General features: G+C 35.2%; 1 protein-coding gene across 1 annotated transcript in view; it reads left to right on the forward strand.

Moving 5' to 3' along the window:
- CRACR2A (calcium release activated channel regulator 2A) overlaps window positions 1-26854 on the forward strand; it is a 219174-nt gene that overhangs the window by 61038 nt on the left and 131282 nt on the right. The window contains exons 3-4 of the mRNA XM_051963345.1: window positions 16716-16827; window positions 20410-20578. Coding sequence (XP_051819305.1) covers window positions 16716-16827; window positions 20410-20578 — 281 coding nt within the window. The remainder of the gene's footprint in view (window positions 1-16715; window positions 16828-20409; window positions 20579-26854) is intronic.

The following is a 26854-nucleotide window of genomic DNA, read 5'->3' on the forward strand; positions in this document are numbered from 1 at the left end:
TGAACAACTATAAGATGAGGATAACAATATTTACACTGCCTACCTTATAGAGTTTCCATAAGAAAAGTTCCATATAAACCTTAAAGCACTAGAGAAATGTGAATTATTAGTATTTCCTAAGAAGAAAAAACGTGTATCTTCTTCCCTATTCCCTTCTCCCACAAATATCCACAAATGATCATTCTCTACTCTAGAATCTAGAGGATCATGGGATCACAGATTTGGAGCCCAAAGGGATCTAGAGTTTGTCTGGGAGCAACCTATATGATGATTAAAACAAGATTTCTTAAAAATTTTTCCAGTTGTGACACTTTTTTGCCCTAGAAATTTTATGCAACCCTGGATATGTAGAAATATAAAATAGGTATACAAATCAAACATTTACTGATAATAAATCATAATTTTGCAACCCCAATATTCAGTTACAAAACTCTATATGTGGTCATGAACCACAGTTTAAAAAACTGGGGATTAAAGGATATAATGAAAAAGCATCCATTGAGAGCTTACTATATGCAAAGCACTATGCTAAATTCTCTCTCAAGACAGTAGCCCTTTCTCTCAAGGACGGAGGGAGACAATACATAGATGAGTTTCAGATGCAATCAGATAGAAAGATTCCATGGTCCTTAGGGTGCAGTGGGAAAGCAGATGGCAATACATCTTGTTTATTGTTATTCCCAGAGATAAAACCATATCCATTTATGATGTTAAGCCATTTGACAATGCCAAGATGAGAACTTTATTTGGGTGATGAGAATTTTATTTTTCTTCACTCTTCAGAGGGAAGGGAGGACATGGCTGCTATTCCCAAGGTTCTTGGACTTATCTTCTCATCAATGGCAGCTGGTTAGTTCCTAGTATTGGTGGTGGGAGGGAAGGTGGATTTATTTTTCTTAGGGATCATTCTCCTTAATGATGATTTGGAGTCCCAAGCTGCAAGTGGGGCTGATAGTATAGTGACCAAACTATTCCCAGGATTCTTAGGCTCAGGGTCCTGGGCTTTCTCCATCTCAATCTGAAGGGAGGTGATGACAGAAGTGGTGATTGATAGTTTGGCTGGCTTAATGCATACCACCTTCTGGCTTTCTCTTAGGATACCTTGCTGCTTCAGTTAATTTATGACCTTGGAGAAGGAAGAAAGAGAAAAATGAGTTAGCTTAATTTTGCTTTCTGCCTCCATTTTTGAGTTCATGAAAATATCTCAAGACTTCTGAAGTAATTCAGTTCATTCAATTTAATCAATGTTTGTTTTATTTTAACCTTTATGCATTTTATCATATTAAAATATTAAAAGTTTAGCTTTTAAAAAATTTTCAGTCATCCCAAATTGCCTTCTTCCTTCCCTCCCTCTATTCTTTCCTTATCTATTGAAAATTCAAGAACTATAATAACGGTTACATATATGAAGTCACTCAAAGCATATTTACATATTAGCCATATTTGGGAATAGGAGTAGGAGAATAAGACAAAGTGAAAGAAAATATGTTTCAATTTGTATGAGTTCCTCATTTCTTTCTTAGGTGGATGGCATTTTTTAATTTGGAATTGCCTTGGATCATTGGAATGATCAAAATAGCCTAGTTTTTCATAGTTATTTAACCCATGTTTATTAAGGTATGCTCAGTTCTGGAGCAGACACAGAACTGAGATAAGACCTCCTTGGTGTTAGGGGTTTGCAGCCTAGAATGGGTAAAAAATTACTTAAATAATTATAATTTGAGGTAAGCACTATAACTACCATTTACATAAGCAAGTTAAAGTTCATAAAGCACTTTACATATGTTCTCTCATTTGACTCTCATAATAACTTGGTGTGGTAAATGCTATCATTATCCCCATTTAACAGATGAGGAAATTGAAACAGTGACTTGACCAGGGCCATAGAGCTAATTATTAGTATTTGAAGCTGTTTCAAAGAAAAATCTTTCTGATTCTAATTCCAATAATTTATCCACTGTACCATCCACTTTGCAAAGCAAAGTGAAGTGTCTGGTTTATTGGAGATGGTCATCATCAACCCTGCAGATTGATTTTTGGGTGAGGTGGATTGGAATTAGAATTTTGGGAATTCATAGGAATTGAGAACACCTAGAGATAGAGGAAATTCCAGGTGTAAGGCACAGCATGACAGTGCAGAATTGCAAAAGCACTGGACAGAATGATCCATTCAGAATGGAACACCAAATATGTGACTGGAATCAAACTGGGAAGATGGTTAATATTTGATGGAGAATCTTGGATGCCAGGTTAAAATGTCTGAATTTTACAACTGGAAACCAATGAGCCAATGAGCAGAGGAATGATACATACTTACATAAGAAAGAATATTATGTATATATAGGATAGATAATGTGTCAGATCTTGATTCTGCAGCTTACAAACCACAATGCTTAGGCAATTTATTTTACTAACCACAATCCTTAGGCAATTTATTTTACTTCCCTGGGCCTCAGATTTCTTATTTGAAAAAATGAGGAGAGCTGGATAGGCTCTAGGCTCCATTGCAGCTCTAAGTCCTACATCAATTTCTATTTGGAATTCCATTCCAGTGTTGCTTCTAATTAGGATGAGTTTGAGCAGCTCTCATCTATTGGGTTCTCAGTTTCCCCATCTGTAAATTGAGAGCATTAACCTCTAAAGTCCCTTCTAGTTTTAAATCTCTTATCTGATGATCTTAATTATATTACCACCAAATGGCCTGGAAGGAATCTTCAGAGATCATGCTGTCTATCCCCCTGCTTCAGAAACACAATAGCACTCCATTATATTGCCATAGAAAAACTGCTCACCTTCTTAATTTTCTGAAGTCATAACCATTCCATATGCCCAGACTATGTCATTTAATTTCTCTCTGCCTCAATTTCCTCATCTGTAAAATGGAGATAATATCACCTACTTCCGAGAATGGTTGTAATATTAGAATGCAATAATAATTTGTAAATTGTTTTGCAAAACTTAAATTTATAAATATATGTTGTATATAAATATTTATAAGTACATGTGTATAAAATACTAGCTATTATTATTAAATAATTCTTGACATCTTATGTAAATCCCTTGTATTGCAGTCATAATTTCACCTAGAAATTCATAGAGAAAATGGAACCTTTAGTGCAACCCTAGAAAAACAAATTTCCCATTTCGTATTTTATCTCTAAGACCATTTACAAACATTTTCTGGAGTGACATTATATTTATACTTGAGAAGCAGCTATATACAACACATAGCTGACAAATTGTTTAAAAAACAGTTATCTTTTTACAAGAGACATAAGTTGGATGATGAAATGATTCAATATCTCCATTATCCTCAAATATGATGTTTGCTTTGGGATGAGACTTGAGGGTTCCAAGTTGGCACTTTGGATGAAAGTCTATATCTTGCCTGTCTCTCTCAGTCTCAGGGTTCATCCTTTGAAGGCTTCCATTGTAGTTTAGTCCATTATCTTTTTTGCTAAAGGAGAAAATAAGGATTGAAGATTGTTGCCCATTTCCTATAATATTCAGATTAACTATGTATAACAATTAATGATGTGTAATTTATTTCTATTTTGTAAAGACATCTTTAGCATTAGATGGGGCAGATAGATGGCACAGTTGATAGAATTCTGGCCTAGATTTAGGAAGAATTGAGTTCAAATGTGGCCTCAGACATGCTAGCTGTGTGATTCTGGGCAAGTCACTTCTCCCTGTTTGTTGCAGTTTCTTTATTTGTAAAATGAAAGGAAACAACAAACCACTCCAGTATCCTTGCCAAGAAAATCCCATCTGGGGTCACAAAGAGTAAGACATGACTGAAATGATGGAACAAAGCATTAGATTCTGCATCAGAAGCTATTAACAAAAGTACTTTTGGAAACCTTTGACAAACCTCAATTCCTGCTTCTTAACTCCATAATTAACTATCACAGATTTGTGGGGGTGTTTTTAAAGAGTATAATCAACTCTTAATCAGCCACACTAATGGAGAAGAGATGAGGAATAGAGAACGCTAGCAAGGTAGCCCCAATTTGGAAACTAAGAGGGTATTCTATTGAGGAATGACTAAATAAATCATGTTATATAAATATAATGGAATATTTTTATGTCATAAGAAATGATGAGATGAATAATTTCAGAAATAACTTGGAAGATTTTTATGAACTGAAGCAGAGTGAAGTGATCAGGACTAGGAGAACAATTCATACAATAATAGAAATATTATAGAGAGGAAAAAAATAACCTTTGAAAGATTTTATAGCTCTGATCAATGCAATGATAAGCCAAAATACAGAAAAACACACATTTTTGAACATGACTTGTGTGAGAACTTATTTTTTACAGGCTATGGAGATATGTATTAAGATATGTATTCAAAAATCTTATTCATAGTTTATTTAATAGTTTGAGACCATGAGAGGGACAGATGAATTTTTAAATGTATTTATGATTTGAAAGATTAAAAAAATTGAAAAGAGAATACTAACCAAGGAATAAGCTTAAAACACAAAGCATATTTATTTGATTTTGGAATTTAGTCAGGCATAATCAAAAAGAAGTTCAGGCACTTTGTTCCACTCTTCCAACTTTACTCCTTCACCTCCAACCAGGTGCTGATTTTAGGTAGGAGGCAAGAATGGCTATTTTGGGGAAACCACAAAGCTAATAACTCATCTAAGGGGTGACAACTGTGCTTTTATTTCTAATAGCCTAACTCACAAGATTGTTCTGGATAAAAATCCTTTGAAAACACTGCTACTTAGTCATGCTCAACTCTTCATGACCCTATTTGCAGTTCTCTTGAAAAAGATAATGGAGTGGTTTAACATCTCTTTCTTTAGCCCATTTTACAAATAAGGAAACTGAGGTAAACAGGTTTAAGTGACTTGTCCAGGATCACACAAGTAGTAAGTGTCTGAGACCACATTTGAATTCAGATCTCATTGCCTCCAGGCCCAGAGTTCAAGTCATGCTTCTGATATATACAAACTCTATATGACTCTGGCAAATTTCTCAATCCTTTAGGAGTGTAAAATCCTAAATTTATAAATCACCTGCATTTCTGGAGGGAGTTTTCTTACCTTCTTTGTATCACTGAAATCAGAGGTTCATTTCCTATCTTCCTAATATTAACTTCTGAAGTCTTTATGTATCTATTGGGTCTATACAGGCTGTAATTATGGACTGCAAAAGATGTTCTAATATGAAGAAACATCATTCAGCTCTCAAGAAAAATAAGCAATCAACTTTCAAATTTCTATGGAAGGCTTTTGTGTATTGTAATTTGTCTGTGGTAAAAATAACTCTCAATTCCTTGTGGGCATGATCCTGCCTCTGCCCAACTACTTTGTGGCTCTCAGCAGTGGTCTGTTCCTTTGCATGATTTCACCGCATTATTGATATTACTCCCAAACCTTTACTCTCACAGCTAGATTAGCCTGCACATTGCTAGGAGAGAGACTGGCAGGAAGCTTTAAGTCGAGTGGGGAAAACCAAGTGGAGCTAAAAGGAAGGCCCTTCCTTTTAGAGCTGGAAAGAGAACAGATTCAGTGGAATATTGTATTGTTTTAGGTAGGCTTAGAGCACTGATTCTCAAACTTTTGTTCTCATAATCTTTATACTATTAAAAATTATTGAGGATCTGTTCAGAGAGATCTTTTTTCAATGTGGGTAATATTAGTAGATATTTACCATGCTAGAAATAAAAACTAACTTTAAATTTGAAGACTTTCTGAAAGAGTTTCAGAGATCTCCAGGAATCTCTAGATCACACTTTGAGAACCACTGAGAGAGATGGATAGAGAAAAAAAAATAGTTGAAAGAATTCCCTAGCTCTGACATTTCCTAGCTGTATGACCAAGAGGAAGTCCCTTTCAACCTTTCTGAGACTCTATTTCCTTATCTGTAAAATAGAGATTATAATGTTTACTTTAGTTATATCATGAGTTGTGAGAATACTACACACAAGAAATGTTCCCTCTAATTCACTTAAGGTATGGCATGGCATCAGACTCTAATGAATAAAAAATTAATCCTACCAAACAAAAAACTAAAAAGAGCCTATATGGACAGAACTTACTAAAGTGGCAAGGATGAGGGTCAGCTATGTGGTATTCTAATATCTCTTATGCCAGTCCATCTGCCAAGAGGTGGACTGATCTATATCTTGGCTATACAAATTTTGTTTTGGAGAGAGATATTCTTTTGCCAGAGTTTGTTCTGAGCTTCCTCTTGGGCACATGGGAAATCAGAAGCATGGTGCCCTGATCTTTACAATAATCTCTACTCCAAAAGACAATGGAGGAACAGTGAGTGGGAACTGGGTATGGACCCAAAGAAAAAGTTGAAGGCTTCCATAGAATTTATACCATAGTCATAGTCAAACTGAACTGTTTTCTAACTCTCAAAATATATTTTGTGTTTTTTGCCTCTATACCTTTATTTATGCCATTCTTTGTGCCTACAATGTCCTCCATTTGTTTGAAACCCAATTCAGATAGCACTTCTTTTTGAGGCTTTCTCTGATGTTTCTGAGGTGGTAATGATCTTTCTTTTAAAACTTCATATATTACTTTCTTTTGTAACTTTATAATGTACTTACACTATACTATTTAATAATGTGTGTTCTAATTATTTGCGTGTATATTTTTTATATTCCTATTATGTCATAGGTTTTATGAACATAGAAGTCTAAACTTTCTAGCACTACTAGGGCGTAGGAAAGTGCTTTGTACACAGTAGGTACTCAACAAATATTTGTTGAATTGAATTGTGAGGTGACTAGGGATTTAAGACAGATAGCATCCTCAAGAGTTTTTACCATGGACTAGCTGTATATGATAAGCAGAAGTCTTGAACAGATACAGTCTTGACTATAAGAGATTACACAATAATATTACATATGGGGAAAAACTTGCAAACAGAATCACTCTGGTTCATATAATAGTTAACATTTAGAATACCTACTATATGCCGGCCATTGTGCTAAACACTTTACAATCATCTCATTTGATCCTTACAACAACCCTGGGAGGTGGGTGCTATTATTATTCTCATATTACAAATGAGAAAACTAAAACAGAAAAAGGTTATGTGACTTGTCCAATGCAATACAGAGAAAAAATGACTGAGGCTGGATTTAAAATTAGGGCCTTTCTTGAGGCCCAGTGCTCTATTCACTATGCCATGTGGCTGCCAACATATGCCCAATCCTTCAGAGAGTCCTCAGAGAGAATATCTCATAAATTCCTTTTCCCCCAGATATAATGATATCAAATTTTCCAATAAGATGAGTCTTTCTTCTTTTAAAAGAAATATGTTTCCAGTTAAGATGATGGTATGGAAAGTTATAGAGGAGCCACTCTGTAGAGTGTTTTCAGCAGATACTCAAGAAAAGATTTTAAAATAACACCAAACAGAATACTGATCAATAAATCCAAAGGGAAGCTGCAGTAAGTGCTTTACTCAGTCCAAAACTTGACAAAAAGAAAGCCAGAAGACTGTGGGATTGCTCCACCAGGAATGCCAGAATAAGCTCAAAAGAAACAGCATCTCAGATAAAATATCTGCCAACACTTGGACCATAGAAGGTGCAGAGGTCTTTGGAACCTGCAACATTCCAAACTGGGAAGAAGGAGGTTAAAATGAGGAAGTAGTTAGGGTACTCAGAGACCTACAGTGCTCTGAACACTCTGACCATAACATAACTCCTGTTATTCAAGACCCAGGGGATACAAGAGTTGATGTACTCTGACTCAAAGTACTTCAGAGGACCTCAAGATCTACTGTACTCATGTAAGGAGTAGAGAGACCTTAGTGCTTGGAGAAAGAGGGTGTAAGAGAATCAGAGACTAATGGGGCCCTGATCATTCTCTATAACCAGAGCCAGGAATTATAATGTTCTGACTGGAAAAGTCCAGGGCTGAAAGTCTGCAATAATCTGACCTGAGATTCCAGACGATTCTGAAAACTGACTAGCCCTCTAAATGTAAATGATCCAGGGGAGTCTTAAACCTTTTGGTATTCTGAGTAGAGATGTATCAGGGCATGTATAATGAATAGTAGGACCTCAGATAATCAAAGTAAGGACCCATCAGTGCCTGATTATCTCATCTCATCCAAAGGGAAAGAATGGAGTCTACAATTGGTAGAATTGCTAAAAAAAAAAAATCAAAAGAGAAAATTTAAGACTTATTGGACTCTCTACATGACCAAATAGAAAACCTGGTTACATATTTTTAAAAATTATAAAAGAAACAACACAAATCTATTAAACCCAGGTGTGGTGGTTAATGCCCCTAATGCCTGCAACTGGGAAGACTGAGACTGATAGATGACTTGAGTTTAGTAATTTTGTGACATAGGGGTTAAAGTTAATGAAGTGTCTGTGCTAAAGATGATAACATTATGTTGAGTCTCTAGCAATCTGGCAGAGGAGGGGAGAGAACACCAAGTTGCTTAAGGAAGAAGAAGTCAGAGCAGGTCAAAGTTCTCATGCTGATCAGTAGTGAGATCTGGCCTATGAATGACTGCTGAGGAGACCCAAGAGACATAAAGTCAGAGACAGACAGACAGAAAGAGACAGAGACAGAATGGAAATGGCAAGAATCCACTAGCTTTCTCATGAAAGATAACCCAAAATAAAATTTCCCTGAAATATCATAAACCAAATCCAGAAATTCTAGGTCAATGGGAAATATCGCAAATGATCAAAACATTGGACAGCTAATACTTTTAAGGAGATGAAATCTTGTAATATATTTTTTGAGAGAGCAAAAGAGCCTACAAAAAGACTAGTCCTTTAAGATTATATTTAGTCTTTAGGGTTAAAAAAAAAGAAAAAAGAAAAATCTTGAAATATAATGAGCCCTTTCAGGATGATGAAAAGACCAGATTTAGTAGAAATTTTGATACAAAATTACAAAATGAGAGAAATCTAGAAAAGTAAATACACAAGCAACTGGAAGGGGTTAAACAGTGACCAATCACTTGCATTTTAACAGGAGAAGAGACTAGAGGCTCTTATGAACCCTAATTTCTTTAGGAGGGTAATAAAGGACAAGCAGAGAACCTTGGGGAAAGGTAATTTTAATTTTCTATTTCTATAACTTTAAGATTAGAAAAAGAAGAAAGAAAGAAAAAAGAAATGTAGCAGGGAAGAAACAAGGAGGAAGGAGTAGAAATTATTATTTTTTATTTTTTTACAGCTTTTTATTGACAGAACATATATGCATGAGTAATTTTTCAACATTGTCCCTTTCAATCACTTCTGTTCCAACTTTTCCCCTCCTTTCCTCCACTCCCTCCCCTAGATGGCAGGAAGTTTCATAATGTTAAACATGTTAAAGTATATCTTAAATACAATATATATGTGCAGAATCATACAGTTAGTTCTCTTATTGCACAAGAAAAATCGAATTCAGAAAGGTAAAAATAACCTGGTAAGAAAAACAAAAATGCAAATAGTTTACACTCATTTCCCAGTGTTCTTTCTTTGGGTGTAGCTGCTTCTGTCCCTTGTCGATCAATTGAAACTGAGTTAGGTCCTTTGTCGAAGAAATCCACTTCCATCAGAATACATCCTCATACAGTATTGTTGTTGAAATGTATAATAATCTCCTGGATCTGCTATTTCACTCAGCATCAGTTCATGTAAGTCTCTCCAGGTCTTTCTGAAATCATCCTGCTGGTCATTTCTCACAGAACAATAATATTCCATAACATTCATATACCACAATTTACCCAGCCATTCTTCCAAGTGATGAGCATCCATTCAATTTCCAGTGAGTAGAGTTATTTTAATTAGATTTTGAAAGAAGAAGAATATAGAAATGTGGAGGAAGGGATTAAAGGAGTGGGCATAACTTGAACCTCATTCTTATCTGAAATACACACAGAAAAAAAAAAACAAATAAAATCAAAATCAGAAGGAAAATATGATTGGAAATTTTAAGGGATTTACAGATACTGTAGTTCACCAAACTCCAAAGTTTCACAGTGGTGGCAGATTATTACATGCATGAAAGGGGTGAATTAGCTTCCTTCCCATTGGTGGTTCTTTAAATATGTTCATAAATGTGAGTAGGTGGCACAATGTATAGAATTCCAGGCTTGGAATCAGGAAGATTCATCTTTCTGAGTTCGAATCTGGTCCCAAACATTTACCAGCTGTATGATCTACTTGCCTCAATTTCCTCATCTGTAAAAAGAACTGGAGAAGGAAATGGCAAACTACTCCAGTATCTTCATCAAGAAAATTCCAAATGGGTCACACAGTTGGACATTACTGGAAAATAATTAAACAACAACAACCAGATATGTTTGATTCTTAGAGAGATTTCAGCCTCTGAGAGTGAACAGAAGCAGTTATCTGGTGATGGTGCCCTAAGGTCAGACTATAGGTCTTATTCAAGGAATTTTTTATCTTTCTTGAGGGAAAGAGGAGAATGGGAATATAGAAGAAGATATGAATGGCATGATAATTGGGGTATCCCAGGATAAATAAATTTAAGAGTCATTGACCTAATAGAAAAACCCTTGAATTGGAAATCTGGCATTTCCAGGTCTACAAAGATTTATTGCTTCCTAGTTGCAAAGTGAACAATTATCTAAGCTTTCCTTCCTGCTTACTCAATTAGTTAAGAAGTATACATATTTTCCCTCCACAGAATGTGTGTGTGTATATATACGTATAACTGAATTCTGAGGGGGTATTGTGAAGCTAAGTGGAAAAATATGTGGTTTTATATTTCTTTTGAAGGATGATGAGAGATGTGAGAATAAAGGTTATTTTTTGCTTTTTGTTAAAAAAAAATAGAGCCTTTAAACATAATCTCCTTGATGTCAGACAATGTTGTTTTGTTTTTGTTTTTTAATCTTCTGATTTTTATATGTCTAGTTCCTGTTACCTATATTTTTATTGAGGTAGGGGAAGAAGCATGTGAAAACCCAGGTCTTCTTGACCCTAAAGCTGGCCATCTTTGTAATCAATAAGCATTTATTAAATGCCTACTTTATGTCAAACATTCTGGTACAGGGATTTGGAGACTAAAATAAAATAGCCCCAGCCCTGGACAAGATTATTTACATCTGATTAGGGGAAACAACATGGATTTATATGGATATACAAAGTAAATGCCAGATAATTTTCTGGGGAGAGATACCTACAACCTGGGTGAAAGAGGGAAAGGCTCTCATGGCTTTAGGAGATGGCATTTAAACTGAACTTTAAAGGAAGCTGAGGATTATGAGGGACCAAAGTCAGCAGGGATTTCATGCTGAATGTGGAGGATAGACTGTACCAAAACACAGAGAAGTTTGTATGCGAGGAAGAGAAAGAAGCCCCCTTTTGCCTGGCCTAAAAGTATATGAGAAGTAATGTACAACAAGCCTGGAAAAGATTGGCTACATTGAATTTGGAAGGATTTTTTAAGTCTAAACACAGGTGTTTGTATTTTATCCTAGAAAAAACAGGGAACCACCATTCAGCAAAAACATATTTGGCAGAGAATTGTCCTGCAATATCACTTTGGCAGCCACACCCTTGTAGCTTTTTGAGTGGAGACAATTCTCAATAAAGAAAGTAGAGTTATTTAACCTAAAGAGAATATTAAAGGGACACTCACTCAATAATAATCTGTAGGCATGTTAAGATGTAGCATTTGGGTAATATGATACATCTGGCATTCATTTTTACTGATGAAAGAAGCAGGAAATAAACCTGAGATATAGCAAGAAAGATTTGGATTAAGACATTTGGAAAGATTTATGAGAGTTTATATTAGAAAATAATGGAGTGAGTGACAGCAAGGATATAGACATCTTTCCTGATGAGCTTTAAATTAATGTAGGTGTGATGGTTTAAATGCAAATGATTCTGAAAAAAGAAAATGGACTAAATAAGCTCTGAAATTTCCTTCCAGCCATAATACTTTATGTGTATATCATGATATTGGAGGTAAAATTTAGAGAAGAATAAAGACAAAGAAAGATGTGGATGGGGATTATTGTAGTCATTCCTGAAAGGCCTATGGAAGGGGAGAACCTGAGTTGGCTTGTATACTCTACCTCTAACATAGTGATACTTGGTTTACAGGAAGCTAATAAATGTCTCCCTTGCAAAATAAAGTCTCTGTCTTTTCTATAAATCCTCTACTCACCCTCCAACATAGCTTTTAAGACAGATGGTTTATGGATTATAGATAAAGTCAGAAATTCTTCTGGATGCTAAACAGATGCATGCCTACAATCTCTGCTACTCCCTTGTCCTTCTCTCCCTCTTTTAAAAAACATCATATTTAATTTAATTCTTCCAAATGGCTTCCCCATCATCCCTTCTTCTCATTCTGATGTGCATCGCAGTCTCTCTTAATGTAGCTACCTGCCAAATTAAATTTAATGGTTGATCTGCTAGAAGATTGCCACAGGATATTGCCAAGCGCTCTTGCATGTTGTTTTATGGATTTTCACACCTGCTAGCTCTTTTTGTTTTATTATTCAGATGGGTATCACAAAAGAGGTATCGCCCCTTTTTCTTGCCCCAACTAACAGCATCATAATCGTTCCTTCTCTTTCATCATAAGTCACTTTCAGTATCTGTGGAACAAGTATACGTTTCCCCTTAAATGAGGGATGGGTTTGGGTAAAGAACTTTTGGGGGAGAAATTCCTCTTCCAAATAGACAGGAGAATTTTATGAGATTAAGCTTATTTGAACTCATGTGGAGGCAGATAGATGTAGGGGGGTATGATAGTTTCATGGGATTTAGAGCCAGAGAATCTTAGAAATCATCTCATACAACCTCTCATCTTAGAGATGTGGAAGAATCACCTAGCTGTTTAACAGCAGGATTAAAATGGCACCTGACTCAAAAACCCAGTTCTCTTTCCACTTGCTTCATCAAGTTATCTGTCTAGTGAATTTCTGTTGTAGTTGTGCAAATCTACCTGACTCCATGAGGGCCAGTAAGAAACTCAGGTGGCAAGCCAGGGGCTCTGCTGCTTTGTTCTCTGTCCCTTCAGAAGAGAATCCTACAATTTGGACAGAAGTTGGCATCCATTCAGAAAGACTGGGCCAAATCTTTATTTATTCCTCCATGGCCAGTCTTCCATAGACACCCAAAAGCAAATATTCCAATGTCCATCCTTCTAGCTTTTAGATTTTTTTTCCTTTTGACCAATCCCTAGAACTTCCTCACCAGGGAATGGAGACAGGGAAGTTGAAAAACAGAGAGATAAGAAAATAGTGAAGACAGAAAATTTTATCTCTGACCAGTATTACTTGTACCCCATTATTCCATTATTATTATTATTATTTAGTTATGTTCAACTTTTTGTGATCCCATTTGGAGTTTTCTTGGCAAAGAAAGTATAGTGATTTGTCACTTCCTTCTCCAATTCATTTTACAAATAAGGAAACAAAGGCAAACAGCGTTAAGTGAATTTCCCAGAATCACACAGCTAGTAAGTGTCTGAGGCCAGATTTGAACTTTCAAAGGCAAGCCTTCCTGACTCCAAGTCCAACATTCTATTCACTATACCACCTAGCTGCCCCTATAAAGAACACTAGATTTGAAATTAAAAGACCTTGTTTTAAGCCCAGCTTCTCCACTTATTCATGTAGCCTTAGGCAAGCCGTTTGGACTAGACCACCTCCAGGTTCTTCCCAGCTCAAAATCTTAATTTATGATTTTGTGATCTCTGATTGAATGAATCCACACAAAAACTGAAATGAGAACAATTGCCAGGAGAGAGAAAACTGAGGGACAAGACATCCTGAGCACCCTCCAGGTTCTGGCTGTCTCCTAGGGGCTCCTTCCAGAACAGGGCTTTTGAATCTTTCTTTGGTATCCTGGACTTCTTCACTCATTTGGTGGAGTTTAGAAAACTCTTCTTGGAATGTTTGTTGCCTGCATGTATAATAAAAAGAAATGCTAGGTTTCATTCACTGTTAGTAAAAATAAAGATGTTAGTTCAAGAAACACCTGAAATCTGTTTACTTCATGAACCAAGGGTAAAGAAATCCTATTACAAGCTGATAGTATTTGAGACTTCCCAGGACTTGGTCGTTGTGGATGAATAAAATCATGTTAGCAACTAACAATACCATCTGGTGGTTAAATTCTTTAATGTATTTCACCAAGTCTGAATTATCGGCTTACATTTTAATTGCCAGCTATATAATTTATTCATTAGTTTAACAGAATTATTCTTAAATTCAGAATACCTAAATTCTGGTTCCAGATCTGATACTGTGTGGTCTAGGACAAGTCACTCCCTTTGCTTTCCCAAGTAGAAAGTTGTCTTGGATGTGGTCTGTACAAGATGATCTCTGAAATAGCTTCCTGCATTTTATGCTTCTGCGATTTAATATGTAAGAAAGGTAGAAGAGAAGAGGAGAGGGAAAGAGAAGAGAGGAGAGAAAAGAAGAGGAGAGGAGAGCAATGCGGGAGAAGGGAAAGGAGGATGACAACAAAAGCAATTTTTTTTTCCTTTCACAACTTTTCCCAGTGGTTATGAAGCCAGCGAGATAGGAAGAAATGGAAGGCAGAAGAAAGACCTGAAAAAAAGAGCAAAAGAAGAGGGAGAGTAGATGAGGGATTTTTTTTCTCTTAGAATATTTAACATAGGTTAGGGTTAACTAGACCCATAGACACCCAAAAGCAAATATTCCAATGTCCATCCTTCTAGCTTTTAGATTTTTTTTTCCTTTTGACCAATCCCTAGAACTTCCTCACCAGGGAATGGAGACAGGGAAGTTGAAAAACAGAGAGATAAGAAAATAGTGAAGACAGAAAATTTTATCTCTGACCAGTATTACTTGTACCCCATTGTTCCATTATTATTATTATTATTTAGTTATGTTCAACTTTTTGCGATCCCATTTGGAGTTTTCTTGGCAAAGAAAGTATAGTGATTTGTCAGTTCCTTCTCCAGTTCATTTTACAAATAAAATTTTACAAAAAACTGTATAGACCTGAGCTACTCAAAATTCTCTCTCTTGCCAACCCATTGTTACAATTACCTGGACTAGGTCAATGTAAATGTAAAAATAAGTTGTACAGAGTGATAAATGCAAACATTGTGAGAATCTGGAATTATATGATGACCTAGATCCTCATGGAGTTACTCCGAAGAGTTTTCACCATTTCCTGGTGCATTAGAAACATCAAGGTGGAACAGTAATTAGGAGAAACTAAATGGGCTTGCATCGGGAAAATGTCATACATGGAGAATAAAATGTTTAGACAACATACATTATAGGATTTAGAGCTTGAAGAAGTCTTCAAAGTCATCTAAACCAATATACTTCTTTTTATATTTGATAAATATAAAGGCTTATGGGAAAGGACCTTGCCTAGGTCACTTATGTAGGTAATAAATAGAATCAGGATTTGAACTAAGGTCTTCTGATTCTGAGCCCATTCTTCTTCCAGTATGCCATATTATTATCTAATCATTCATTCATTCATTCATTTTTCATGTTGACGACATCTTGTAGCACAGGAATATTCTGTTATAATAATGAAAAAAGTTTGGGTAAATTTCTAATTTATTTCCAGTTCAGAGATTGATGTGTACTTTACCCTTATCATGATCTTTCCTTGTAATTCTTACCTTTTCTCTCAGTTCATCACCTGTATTTGAGCCTTACTTCCCTTGCTACCCACACTTGTTCTTTCCCAATTTCCATATTATCAACCCCCAAACCTTCTATTTTTCCAGAATTACTCTGGAAAAACTAAAACTGCTAGAAGTCATTAAACTAAGATGACTGGTTGACCCATTATAAATTTGTGATGGTCTCACCTAAGTTCCAAGCACTATGTAACAATTATTTACTTCCTATTACTGCCCTCTTAACTATAACAAAATCTTTCTACTCTGCTCAGAACTTCTAACTCTACTATCTTCTCTTTAGAAAATGACTGTTCCTTCTTATACTTATATCTTTAGGAGGTTCTGTGATTTCATGAGTGGGTATCCACTCCACCAGTCCAGATAGTAACTCATCTGTGCTTTTCATGCCATGTGATTATTGTCCATGTTTTTTTTTTTTAAATCCCCAATAGAGGTTCCATTCAATATACTAGAGCCTCCCTTGATGATTTTTTGAATATGTTAGAGACACTTGTGTGGCAGCTTAGGTTCCCCCTACTTTATCTGTTATTGTTATATGGCTTCCTACTTCTAAAGCTACATCTAAATCTAAATGCTACCTAAATAAAAAACCATCATGAGGAAGAGGCAGAAGCCTTCATCAAAAAGGGTTTCCAAGAAGAGCTGGCCCTCAAATGTGGAGTTCAGGAAGTACAATGCATTGAGAATCAGGAGACCACAATGGTTGGATTCCTAATTCTTTCTCTGACTAGCTATGTGACTTTGTATACATTATTCATTGCTCCAGACCCCAGCTTTTTCATCATGAAAATGAAGGATTTATATTGGGACTTGACCTTTTCTGGCTTTATCAATTCACTATAAATTTCAAGCATTTTTGAAATGCTTACTATGGTTCCAGGCATGAAGCTAAATGCTGGGGATACAAAGGAAAGACAAAAATCACTGTAGATCTAACTATCACTAAGAAGAAAGCACTTTCTGATACATGAGATAAAATCAGCTAAAGTTCAGACCAATTAATAGTGGAACTTTTATATAGTGGAAGTCCCTCCCTAGTCAGTCCACATTGAATGTGTTATTTTCTGTAACAAACACTATTTTTGTTGCTTTCAGCGGCTTCACAATGAATTGCCTCTCAGCTTGGAGGATCTGGAAGATGTATTTGATACCCTGGATGCTGATGGCAATGGCTTCCTGACTCCAGAGGAGTTCACCAGTGGATTTAGTGAGTCCTCAATTCACATGTAGTCATATCTCTGTAGTTTCTAGATTCTCTAAATTTGTGGGAAGAATGAGAGCTTAAAAAAGGTGAAGAATAATTCATCATAATCATATTCCTGCTCAATTATTTAGGGTCTATGGACCAAGACTGTGGTTTGTTTAGGCACCTTAGTTTTTCTTGTTCCTCTTGTTTGTTCAATACTACTCAGTTGCTACCTCCTCAGTGAAATCTTCCCTGATCCTTTTAGCCATTTTAGCCTGTTCTTCCATAGGAGCCCCCAGTATATGAATGGTATGAGTATCAAATTTTAAAATGACACAAAACTGGGGGGAATGGCTGATCAATTGCATTACAAAAGTAAAGCATTCAAAAGGATCTTAATCTAAAAGGATGAAGAAAACTTAATAGGTATATAATTGTCAATCAGTCAATAAACACTGATTAAGCATCTACCATATGTCAGGTACTGTGCTACATGGTGGAGATACAAAGAAATGTAAGACATTTCCAACTTTCCAGATGCCCATCATCTAAGATGAGACAATATGCAAATAACCATGTACAAACAAGACATATGCAGTATAAATTGGACATAATTAACAGAAGGAAGACACTAGAATTAAGGGGGATCAGGAAAAGCTTTCTATAGAGGGTGAAATTTTAGCTGGGACTTGAAGGAAATAGGAGATAGAAATGAAGAACGACATACTTGTACTTTAAAAATACACACATATTGGATGAAAAAAGTATGGTTAGATAATATTTTATGTAAAAAAGATCTGGAGTAAGTAGATTTCAAGTTTAATTTGAAACAACAGTGTGACATGGCAGCCAAAAAAAACTAATGTAATCATAGAATTAATGAAGAGAGGCAATGTCTAGATAGGAAATAGTCCTGCTGTACTCTTACTATTCAGGCTAAACCTATGGCATTGTAGCTAGGTCTCAAAGAGTTTCTTTCATTCCAAAAATCATATTTTAGGAAAGATATTTGTACATATCTATAGAATGAACAGGAAAGTGAAGAGTCTCAGGTCCATAGGATGAATGTTTGAAGGAAATGGAAATAAATAGAAATAGCTGGGAGGAGACTTAATAGAAGACATAGTATTTGTCTTCAAGTATTGTTAAGTGGAAGGGAGTTTGGGTTTGTTCTGTTTGGTCCTAGAAAATGGAAGTAGGAACAGTGATGAATGGATGTTGAGGGAATTAGATATAAGATAAAACTTCCTAACAATCAAGATTGCCCTGGGCAGAATGGATTTCTTGAGAAGGAGCTAGTGCCTGTTCTTTAGGGGTATTTAAAAATTTTGTGATCATTATCCTAGACAGTAGAGGGTATGAGTTTAAACTAGATGGCCTCTGGTGTCCCTGACAGCTCTAATATTCTGTGATTAATGTATTTAGGTTCTACTGCTTATCTTAATCCAAGACAATGGAGATTGGGCAAGGCAACAGTTCATTTCAGCTGGAGTCTAGCTGAGAGCTGAGAGTCAAATTTAGGAAGTCATACCATCATGTTTTGTTGTGGTTCAGTCATTTCAGTCATGTTCAAATCTTTTACCCCATTTGGAATGTTCTTGGCAGCAATACCAGAGTGCTTTGCCATTTCCTTTGCTAGCTGATTTTATAGCTGAGGATATTGAGGCAGACAGAGTTAAGTGACTTGCTCAGGGTCACATAGGTAACACATGTCTGAGACTAGATTTGAACTTAGAATGATGAGATTTTCCACTTTCAGGACTAGCAAATTGCACTAACAGCACCAAACCTGGGGTCAGGAAGATATGAGTTCAAATGTGTCCTCAGGCACTGATTAGCTGAGTGATCCTGGGCAAGTCACTTAACCATATTTGCCTCAGTTCCCTCATCTGTAAAATCAGCTGGAGAAGGAAATGGCAAACCACTCCAGTATTTCTGCCAAGAAAATCCTAAATGGGGCAGCTAGATGTCCCAATGAGTTCAAATCTGATCTCAGACACTTAACACTTCCTAGCTGTGTGACCTTGGGCGAGTCCTGTAACTCTAATTATTTCAGCAAAAAGAGAAAAAAAAAGAAAATCCTAAATGAGGTCACAAAGAATTGAATGTGACTGAACAACAACCACCAACATGTTACAACCTAACAATAATAAATTTAATTAACACTTTACACTTTTAAGTTATTAAGATATTTTCCTCTCAACCTTTTGTGTTGAGTAGTATAAATATTAACAATTCTGTTTTATAGATGAAGAAATTGAGTCTTAGAAACATTCAATGATTTTCCTACAGCCTTGGAGCTGATAGTGTCAGAAATGGACCTCTAAATTTTAAGTCTACTTTTTTGTTCTTGTTATTGTAAAAAACAATTGTCAAAGGACAGTTGACTTTTAGAACCAAAATTGGAGGGATTTCTAGTAGATTTGTGTGATCTTAGAGTGAAGGACTCAAGTGCAAAAAAAAAAAAACAACTCCATAAAAGTCAGAATGGCAAGATATATACCAAACAGGATGGACAAGTTCCAGTGATTCTAGATGATTGTACAGAGTATATAGGAATATTCTTTGACTGACTCATCATATGTTAAATAAATATATTTTTTAAAAGATGTCAAAAGCTAAAAAGAACCTTAGATATAATGTTTTTATCCCTCAATTTACAAAGGAGGAAACTGAAGTCTAGAGAGATTGAATAGTTTGTCCAAAGTTAAATAGATAGTATGCAAGTAGGGCTTGGAACTTAGACCTCTTCATTGCCAGACCAGAATTTTTTCCCTGCCCCGAAGTCCATGAGATGATTGCAAACCAAGTTTGGGGCAGCCAGGTGGTAGTACTGGGCCTAGTAAGTCCTGAATTAGCTGTGTGACCCTGGGCAAGATGCTTAAGTTCAGTTTCCCTCAGGTGACTTATTTGTAAAATGAGGATAATAACAGCACCTACTTTCTACAGTTGTTGGGAGGATCAAATGAGATAATATTTGGAAAAAGCTTAGCACAATGCCTGGAACATAATAGGCACTGTATTTGTGTTTATCATTATCATTAAATTATTATTATTCTCTCTTAAGCAACTACATAGCATCTAATATCTCTTTTTATAAGTAGTCCCATAGTTTGCATTATGTTAGATAGAATTAATATATATTATCATGATGTGTCTTATCTCCCATACAATAATCACTGTGAGGGTAGGTAAAATACATGTATTAGGAGTAATGAATTCCACAGTAAATAATCAAAGGACATATATATACAATTTTTAGAGGAAGAAATTCAAACCATCAATAGCATCTTTGACGCTTTGAAGGGAGGGTGGACAGGAAATCCTCTCCCCCTCCCCCAAACAGAAGTCTCTTTCACAAGCAGCTCCCATTCTATAGTATCTCTACCTTTCCAAGGTTGATATTTAAAGCACTTAAAGGCATGGGTAATTTATTTTCCAGTTGAGTTATTTCTATCTTAAATGAATTGAAGAAATGTTTTGTGCCTCCTTGTAGGAATAGTATATCAACTCTACAGTCAGTTGATCGTCAACTGAGAAGAGTGGGAAGGGAAGCTCCCTCTCTTACAGGTATTAAATTGTTCTGTTCATTTTGATCCCTAGGTCATTTCTTCTTTAACCAAAGTATATCTGATGAAGAGGGGGCCCAGCCCCAGGAAGAGAAAATCTATGAGTCCAGGTGGGAAGAAGTGATTGAAAACAGGGATGAAGATGAGGAAGACCAGTTCCACACACTGATGGATAAACTTGGAGCACAGAAAATTTTAGAAGAGTAAGTTCTCTAAGACATTGGAAACCACTTTGGCCCCTGTATCAGTGGTTTCGGGACATGGCCTGAGAGGAAACTTCTTCATCTATCCTGATCTTCTCATTCGATAAGAGATTTTAAAGCTAGAAGGGCACATAGAAATAATCCAGTCCAACTTTATTTATTTTATGGAAAAGGAAGTTGAAACCTATGTAGATAAAAGAGCTTGTTCAGGATCACACAGATCATAAGTAGTAAAGCTTAAATTTAAACCCAGGCTCTTCAATTCTTTCTACTAGGGAGAGGAGAGGAAATAGGCAATAAAATGCCTATAATGTGCCATTTGATGTATCAAGTGCCTTTTACAGATATTATCTCTTTTTTATTAAAGATTTTTATTTACAAAACATATGCATGGGTAATTTTTCAACATTGACCCTTGCAAAACTTTCTGTTCTAAATTTTTTGCTCCTTCCCCCATCCCCTCCACTAGATGGCAGGCAGTCCAATACATGTTAAATATGCTAAAATATATGTTAGATCCAATATATGTATACATATTTTTACAATTATCTTGCTGCAACAAAAAAAATCGACTCTAGAAAGAAAAAAAAAGCTGAGAAAGAAAACAAAATGCAAGCAAACATCAACAGAAAGTGTGAAAATGCTATGTTGTGGTCCACCCTCAGTTCCCACAGGCCTCTCTCTGGGTATATATAGCTTTCTTCATCACTGAACAATTGGAACTGGTTTGAATCATCTCATTGTTGAAGAAAGTCATGTCCATCAGAATTAATCATTGTATAATCTTATTGTTGCCATGTATAATGATCTCCTGGTTCTCCTCATTTCACTTAGCATCCATCACTACAGGCCTCTCTGAAATAATCCTATTGGTCATTTCTTACAGGAAAAAATATTCCATAATATTCATATACCATAATTTATTCAGTCTTTCTCCAATTGATGGGCGTCCACTCAGTTTCCATTTTCTTGCCACTACAAAAAGGGCTGCCACAAACATTTTTGCACATGTGGGAAACCTTTCTCTCCTTTAAGATCTCTTTGGGAAATAAGCCCAGTAGAAACATTGCTGGGTCAAAGGATATGTACAGTTTGATAACTTTTTGAGCATAGTTCCAAACTGCTCTCCAGAATTGGATCCGTTCATAGTTTCACCAACAATGTCTCAGTAGCCCAGTTTTCCCACTTCCCCTCCAACATTTGTCATTATCTTTTCCTGACATCTTAGTCAATCTGACAGGTGTATAGTGGTATCTCAGAGTTATCTTAATTTGCATTTCTCTGATCATTTCTTTATGTCTAGATCATGAACCCATTTCAACCTTATCTTGGTATATGGCATTAGGAGTGGGTCAATAACTAGTGTCTGCCATATTAGTTTCAAATTTTCCCAGCAGTTTTTGTCAAATAATGAGTTCTTATCCCAAAAGCTGGGATCTTTGGATTTGTCAAATACTAAATTACTATAGTCATTGACTATTTTGTCCTGTGAACCTAACCTATTCCACCTATTAACTACTCTGTTTCCTAGCCAGTACCAAATGGTTTTGATGATTACTGCTTTATAATATAGTTTTAGTTCTAGTACAGCTGGGCCATCTTCATTTCCTTTTTTTTTTTTTTCATTAATTCCCTCGAGATTCTTGATCTTTTATTCTTCCAGATGAATTTTGTTGTTATTTTTTTTCTAGGTCAATAAAATAGTTTCTTGGGAGTTTGATTGGTATAGCATTAAATAGATTAATTTAGGTAGTATTGTCATCTTTATATTTGCTTAACTTATCCAAGAACACTTGATATTATTCCAGTTGTTTAGATCTGACTTTATTTGTGTGGAAAGTGTTTTGTAGTTTTGCTTATACCGTTCCTGACCCTTCCTTGACAGATAGATTCCCAAATATTTGACAGTTATTTTAAATGGAATTTTTCTTTGTATCTCTTGCTGTTGGATTTTGTTAGAGATGTATGCAAATACTGATGATTTATGTGGATTTGTTTTGTATCCTGCAACTTTGCTAAAGTTGTGGATTATTTCTAATAGTTTTTTAGTTGATTCTCTAGGGTTCTCTAAGTATACCATCATATCATCTGCAAAGAGTGATAATTTAGTTTCCTCATTACCTATTCTAATTCCTTTAACCTCTTTTTCTTCTCTTATTGCCAAAGCTAACTTTTCTAATACAATCTTGAATAGTAATGATGATAATGGGCAACCTTGTTTCACCTCTGATCTTATTGGGAATGGTTCCAGCTTATCACCATTACATATGATGTTTGCTGATGGTTTTAAATAGATGTTACTATTTTAAGGAAAAGTCCATTTATTCCTATACTCTCTAGTGTCTTTAATAGAAAGGGATGTTGGATTTTATCAAATGCTTTTTCTGTATCTATTGAGATAATTATATATTTTTGCTAATTTGGTTATTGATATAGTCAGTTATGCTAATAGGTTTACTAATGTTGATCCAGCCTTGCATTCCTGATATAAATCCCACTTGATCATGGTGTATTATCCTGGGGATGATTTTCTGTAATCTCTTTGCTAATATTTTATTTAAGATTTTTGCATCAATATTCATTGTAAGGTTGGCCTATAATTTTCTTTCTCTGTTTTCATCCTACCTGGTTTAGATATCAGTACCATGTCTGTATCATAAAAAGAATTTGGTAGGAGTACTTCATTCCCTGTTTTTTCAAAAAGTTTATATAGTATTGGAGTAAATTGTTCTTTAAATGTTTGGTAGAATTGACATGTAAATCCATCTGGTCCTGAGGATTTTTTCCTTAGGGAGTTGATTAATAGCTTGTTTTATTTCTTTTTTCTAAAATGGGACTATTTAAGTAATTTATTTCCTCTTCTGTTAATCTGAGCAAAATATATTTTTGTAGGTATTCCTACATTTCACTTAGGTTATCAAATTTATTTGCATAAAGTTGGGCAAAGTAACTCCTCCTAATTATTGCTCTAATTTCCTCTTTATTTGGTGAAATGTTCTCCCTTTTCATTTTTGAGACTAACAATTTGATTTTCCTCTTTCCTTTTTCTAATCAAATTAACTAAAGATTTTTCTATTTTGTTGATTTTTTCATAAAACCAACTTTTAGTTCTATTTATTAATTCATTAGTTTTTTTTTTTAGTTTCAATTTTATTGCTTTCTTTTTTATTTTCAGAATTTCAAGTTTGGTATTTGATATTTGTTCTTTTTTCTAACTTTTTTAGTTGTAAGCCAAATTCATTGATTTTCTCTTTCTCTATTTTATGCAAGTAAGCAACCAGAAATATAAAATTTCCCCTTCTTACCGCTTTGGCTGCATCCCTCAAATTTTGATATGTTGTCTCATTATTGTCATTCTCTTGGATGAAATTATTGTGTCTATGATTTGTTGTTTCACCAATTCATTTTTTGGGATGAGATTATTTAGTTTCAATTAGTTTTTGATCTATTTTCTCCTTATATTGCATATGATTTTTATTACATCACAATCTGAAAAAATGCATTTACTATTTCTTCCTTTATGCATTTTATTTTGAAGTTTTTATGCCCTAACACATCATCAATTTTTGTATAAATTCCATGAACTGCTGAGAAAAAAGTAGTCCTTTCTGTCTCCATTTACTTTTCTCCAAAGATCTAGTATACCTAACTTTTCTAACATTTTGTTTACCTCCTTAACTTCTTTCTTATTTATTTTGTGGTTTGATTTATCTAGTTCTGAGAGAGCAAGGTTGAGATCTCCCACTATTATAGTTTTGTTGTCTATTTCTTCTTGCATCTCTCTTAACTTCTCCTCTAAGTATTTCCATGTTATATCACTTGGTGAATATATATTTAGAATTGATGTTGCTTCATTATCTATAGTACCCTTTAATAAGATATAATTTCTTTCCTTATATCTTTTAATTAGATATATCTTTGCTTTTACTTGATCTGAGATCAGCATTGATACCCCTGCTTTTTTTCCCTCACTTGAAGCATAATATATTCTGCTCCTGCCCCTTACCTTGACTCTATATGTACCACTATGCTTTAAATATGTTTCTTATAAACAACATATTGTAGGATTCTATCTTTTAATCCAGTCTGCTATGCACTTCCGTTTTATGGGGAAATTCATCCCATTCACCTTCACAGTTAAAGTAACTAATTCTATATTTCCTAACATCTTATTTACCTTAGGTTATGCTTTTCTCTTTCCTATCCCTCTTCTCTCCTCCCCAGTATTTTGCTTTTGGTGACTACCTCCCTGAAACAATCCTTCCCCTTTAGAGCCCCTCCCTGCCTTTTACACCTTTCCCCTAATTCATGTTTTCCCTTCTATTAGTCTTTCTCTTTCTTTCCCCCTTTCCCTCCTACTTTCCTCTAAAGTGAGACAAGTTTCTTTATGATACCAAATATGTCTGATATTCTCTCTTATAGCCAAATCTGATCAGAGTAAGATTCACACAATGCTCATCCCCCTCCCTTCTTTCCCTCAATTATAATAGGTTTTCTTTGCCTCTGCATGAGATATAATTTCCCTTATTTTACCTCCTTTTTCCTCTTTTTTCTAGTACAATCCTCTTTCCACCTCTAGTTTCTTTTTCATATTATCATAATAAAATCAAGTTATACCCATATTCTCTAAGTAGAAGCAGAGAACATATATGTTTCTATAGCAGAAACATATTTCTCAAGTTCTTTCTTTTTTACCTTTTTATGCTTCTCTTGGATTCTGTGTTTGGAGATCAATTTTTTTTTAGTTCTGGTCTTTTTATTAGAAATAGGTGAAATTCACCAATGTCATTGAATGCCCATCATCTTCCCTGAAAGATAATGCCCATTTTAGCTGGGTAGTTTATTCTTGGCTATAATCCCAATTCTTTTGCTTTTCAGATTATCAGATTTCAGGCCCTTTGATCCTTTAAGGTAGAAACTGCTAGGTCCTGGATAATCCTAATTGTGGCTCTTCTTTATTTAAATTGTTTCTTTCTGGCTGCTTGTAATATCTTTTCCTTGGTACAATAGTTCTGAAATTAAGCCACAATATTCCTTGGGGATTTAATTTTTGGGTCTCTTTCAAGCGGTAATCTGTAAATTCTTTTGATGGCTATTTTACCTTCTGATTCTAAAGTATCAGGGCAATTTTCTTTTATGATTTCCTGTAAGATATCTAGGCTCGTTTATTCATCATGGTTTTTGGGAAGCCCAATAATCCTTAAATTGTCTCTACTAAGCTAAATCTACTTTCCAGGCCAGTTGTTTTTCCTGGGAGACATTTCATATTTTCTTCTATTTTTTTCTTTTTTCTTTTTGACTGATTCTTGAAGTCTTATTGAGTCATTCACTTCCATTTGTTCAATTCTAATTTTTAGTGTATTTTTTTTTCAGTTTACCTTTTTAGCTCTTTTTGCAATTGGCCAATTAAATTTTTTTGTTCATTGCATTCTTTTTCCATTTTTCCATTCCTTCTTGCAATGATCAATTTCATTTTCCCCTTTTTCTTCTAACTCTCTTTTAAGATCTTTTATGTAATCTTTGAAGAAAGCCTTGTGAAATGGGGACCAGTTCAAGTCTCTCTTTGGGGCTTCTTCTGGAGCTGCTTTGCCTTTAGGAATCTCAGGAGTTGAGGTCTGTTCTTTCTCTCTCTCTCTCTCTCTCTCTCTCTCTCTCCATAAAAACTGTCTATGGTGAGAGTTCTTTTTTGTTTTTTATTAATTTTTTAAAATAACTTTTAATTGGCAGAACCTATGCCAGGGTAATTTTTTTACAGCATTATCCCTTGCACTCACTTCTGTTCCGATTTTTCCCTTCCTTCCCTCCACCCCTTCTCTCAGATGGCAAGCAGTCCTTTACACGTTAAATAAGTTACAGTATATCCTAGATACAACATATGTGTGCAGAACCAAACAGTTCTCTTGTTGCACAGGGAGAATTGGATTCAGAAGGTATAAATAACCCAGGAAGAAAAACAAAAATGCAAGCAGTTTATATTCATTTCCCAGTGTTCTTTCTTTGGGTGTAGCTGCTTCTGTCCATCCTTGATCAATTGAAACTGCATTAGCACTCTTTATCGAAGAGATCCACTTCCATCAGAATACATCCTCAAACAGTATCGTTTTTGAGGTATATAATGATCTCCTGGTTCTGCTCATTTCACTTAGCATCAGTTCATGTAAGTCTTGCCAGTCCTCTCTGTATTCATCCTGCTTATTAATTTTTTTTTTTTTTAAGACTTGAGGTCTGTTCAATGCAAAGGAGCGGATGGCTGCTTTAATTTGTCCTGGGGCAGTT

Source organism: Antechinus flavipes, chromosome 5 (assembly GCF_016432865.1).
Source record: "Antechinus flavipes isolate AdamAnt ecotype Samford, QLD, Australia chromosome 5, AdamAnt_v2, whole genome shotgun sequence".
In the NCBI taxonomy this organism is placed as follows: Eukaryota; Metazoa; Chordata; class Mammalia; order Dasyuromorphia; family Dasyuridae; genus Antechinus; species Antechinus flavipes.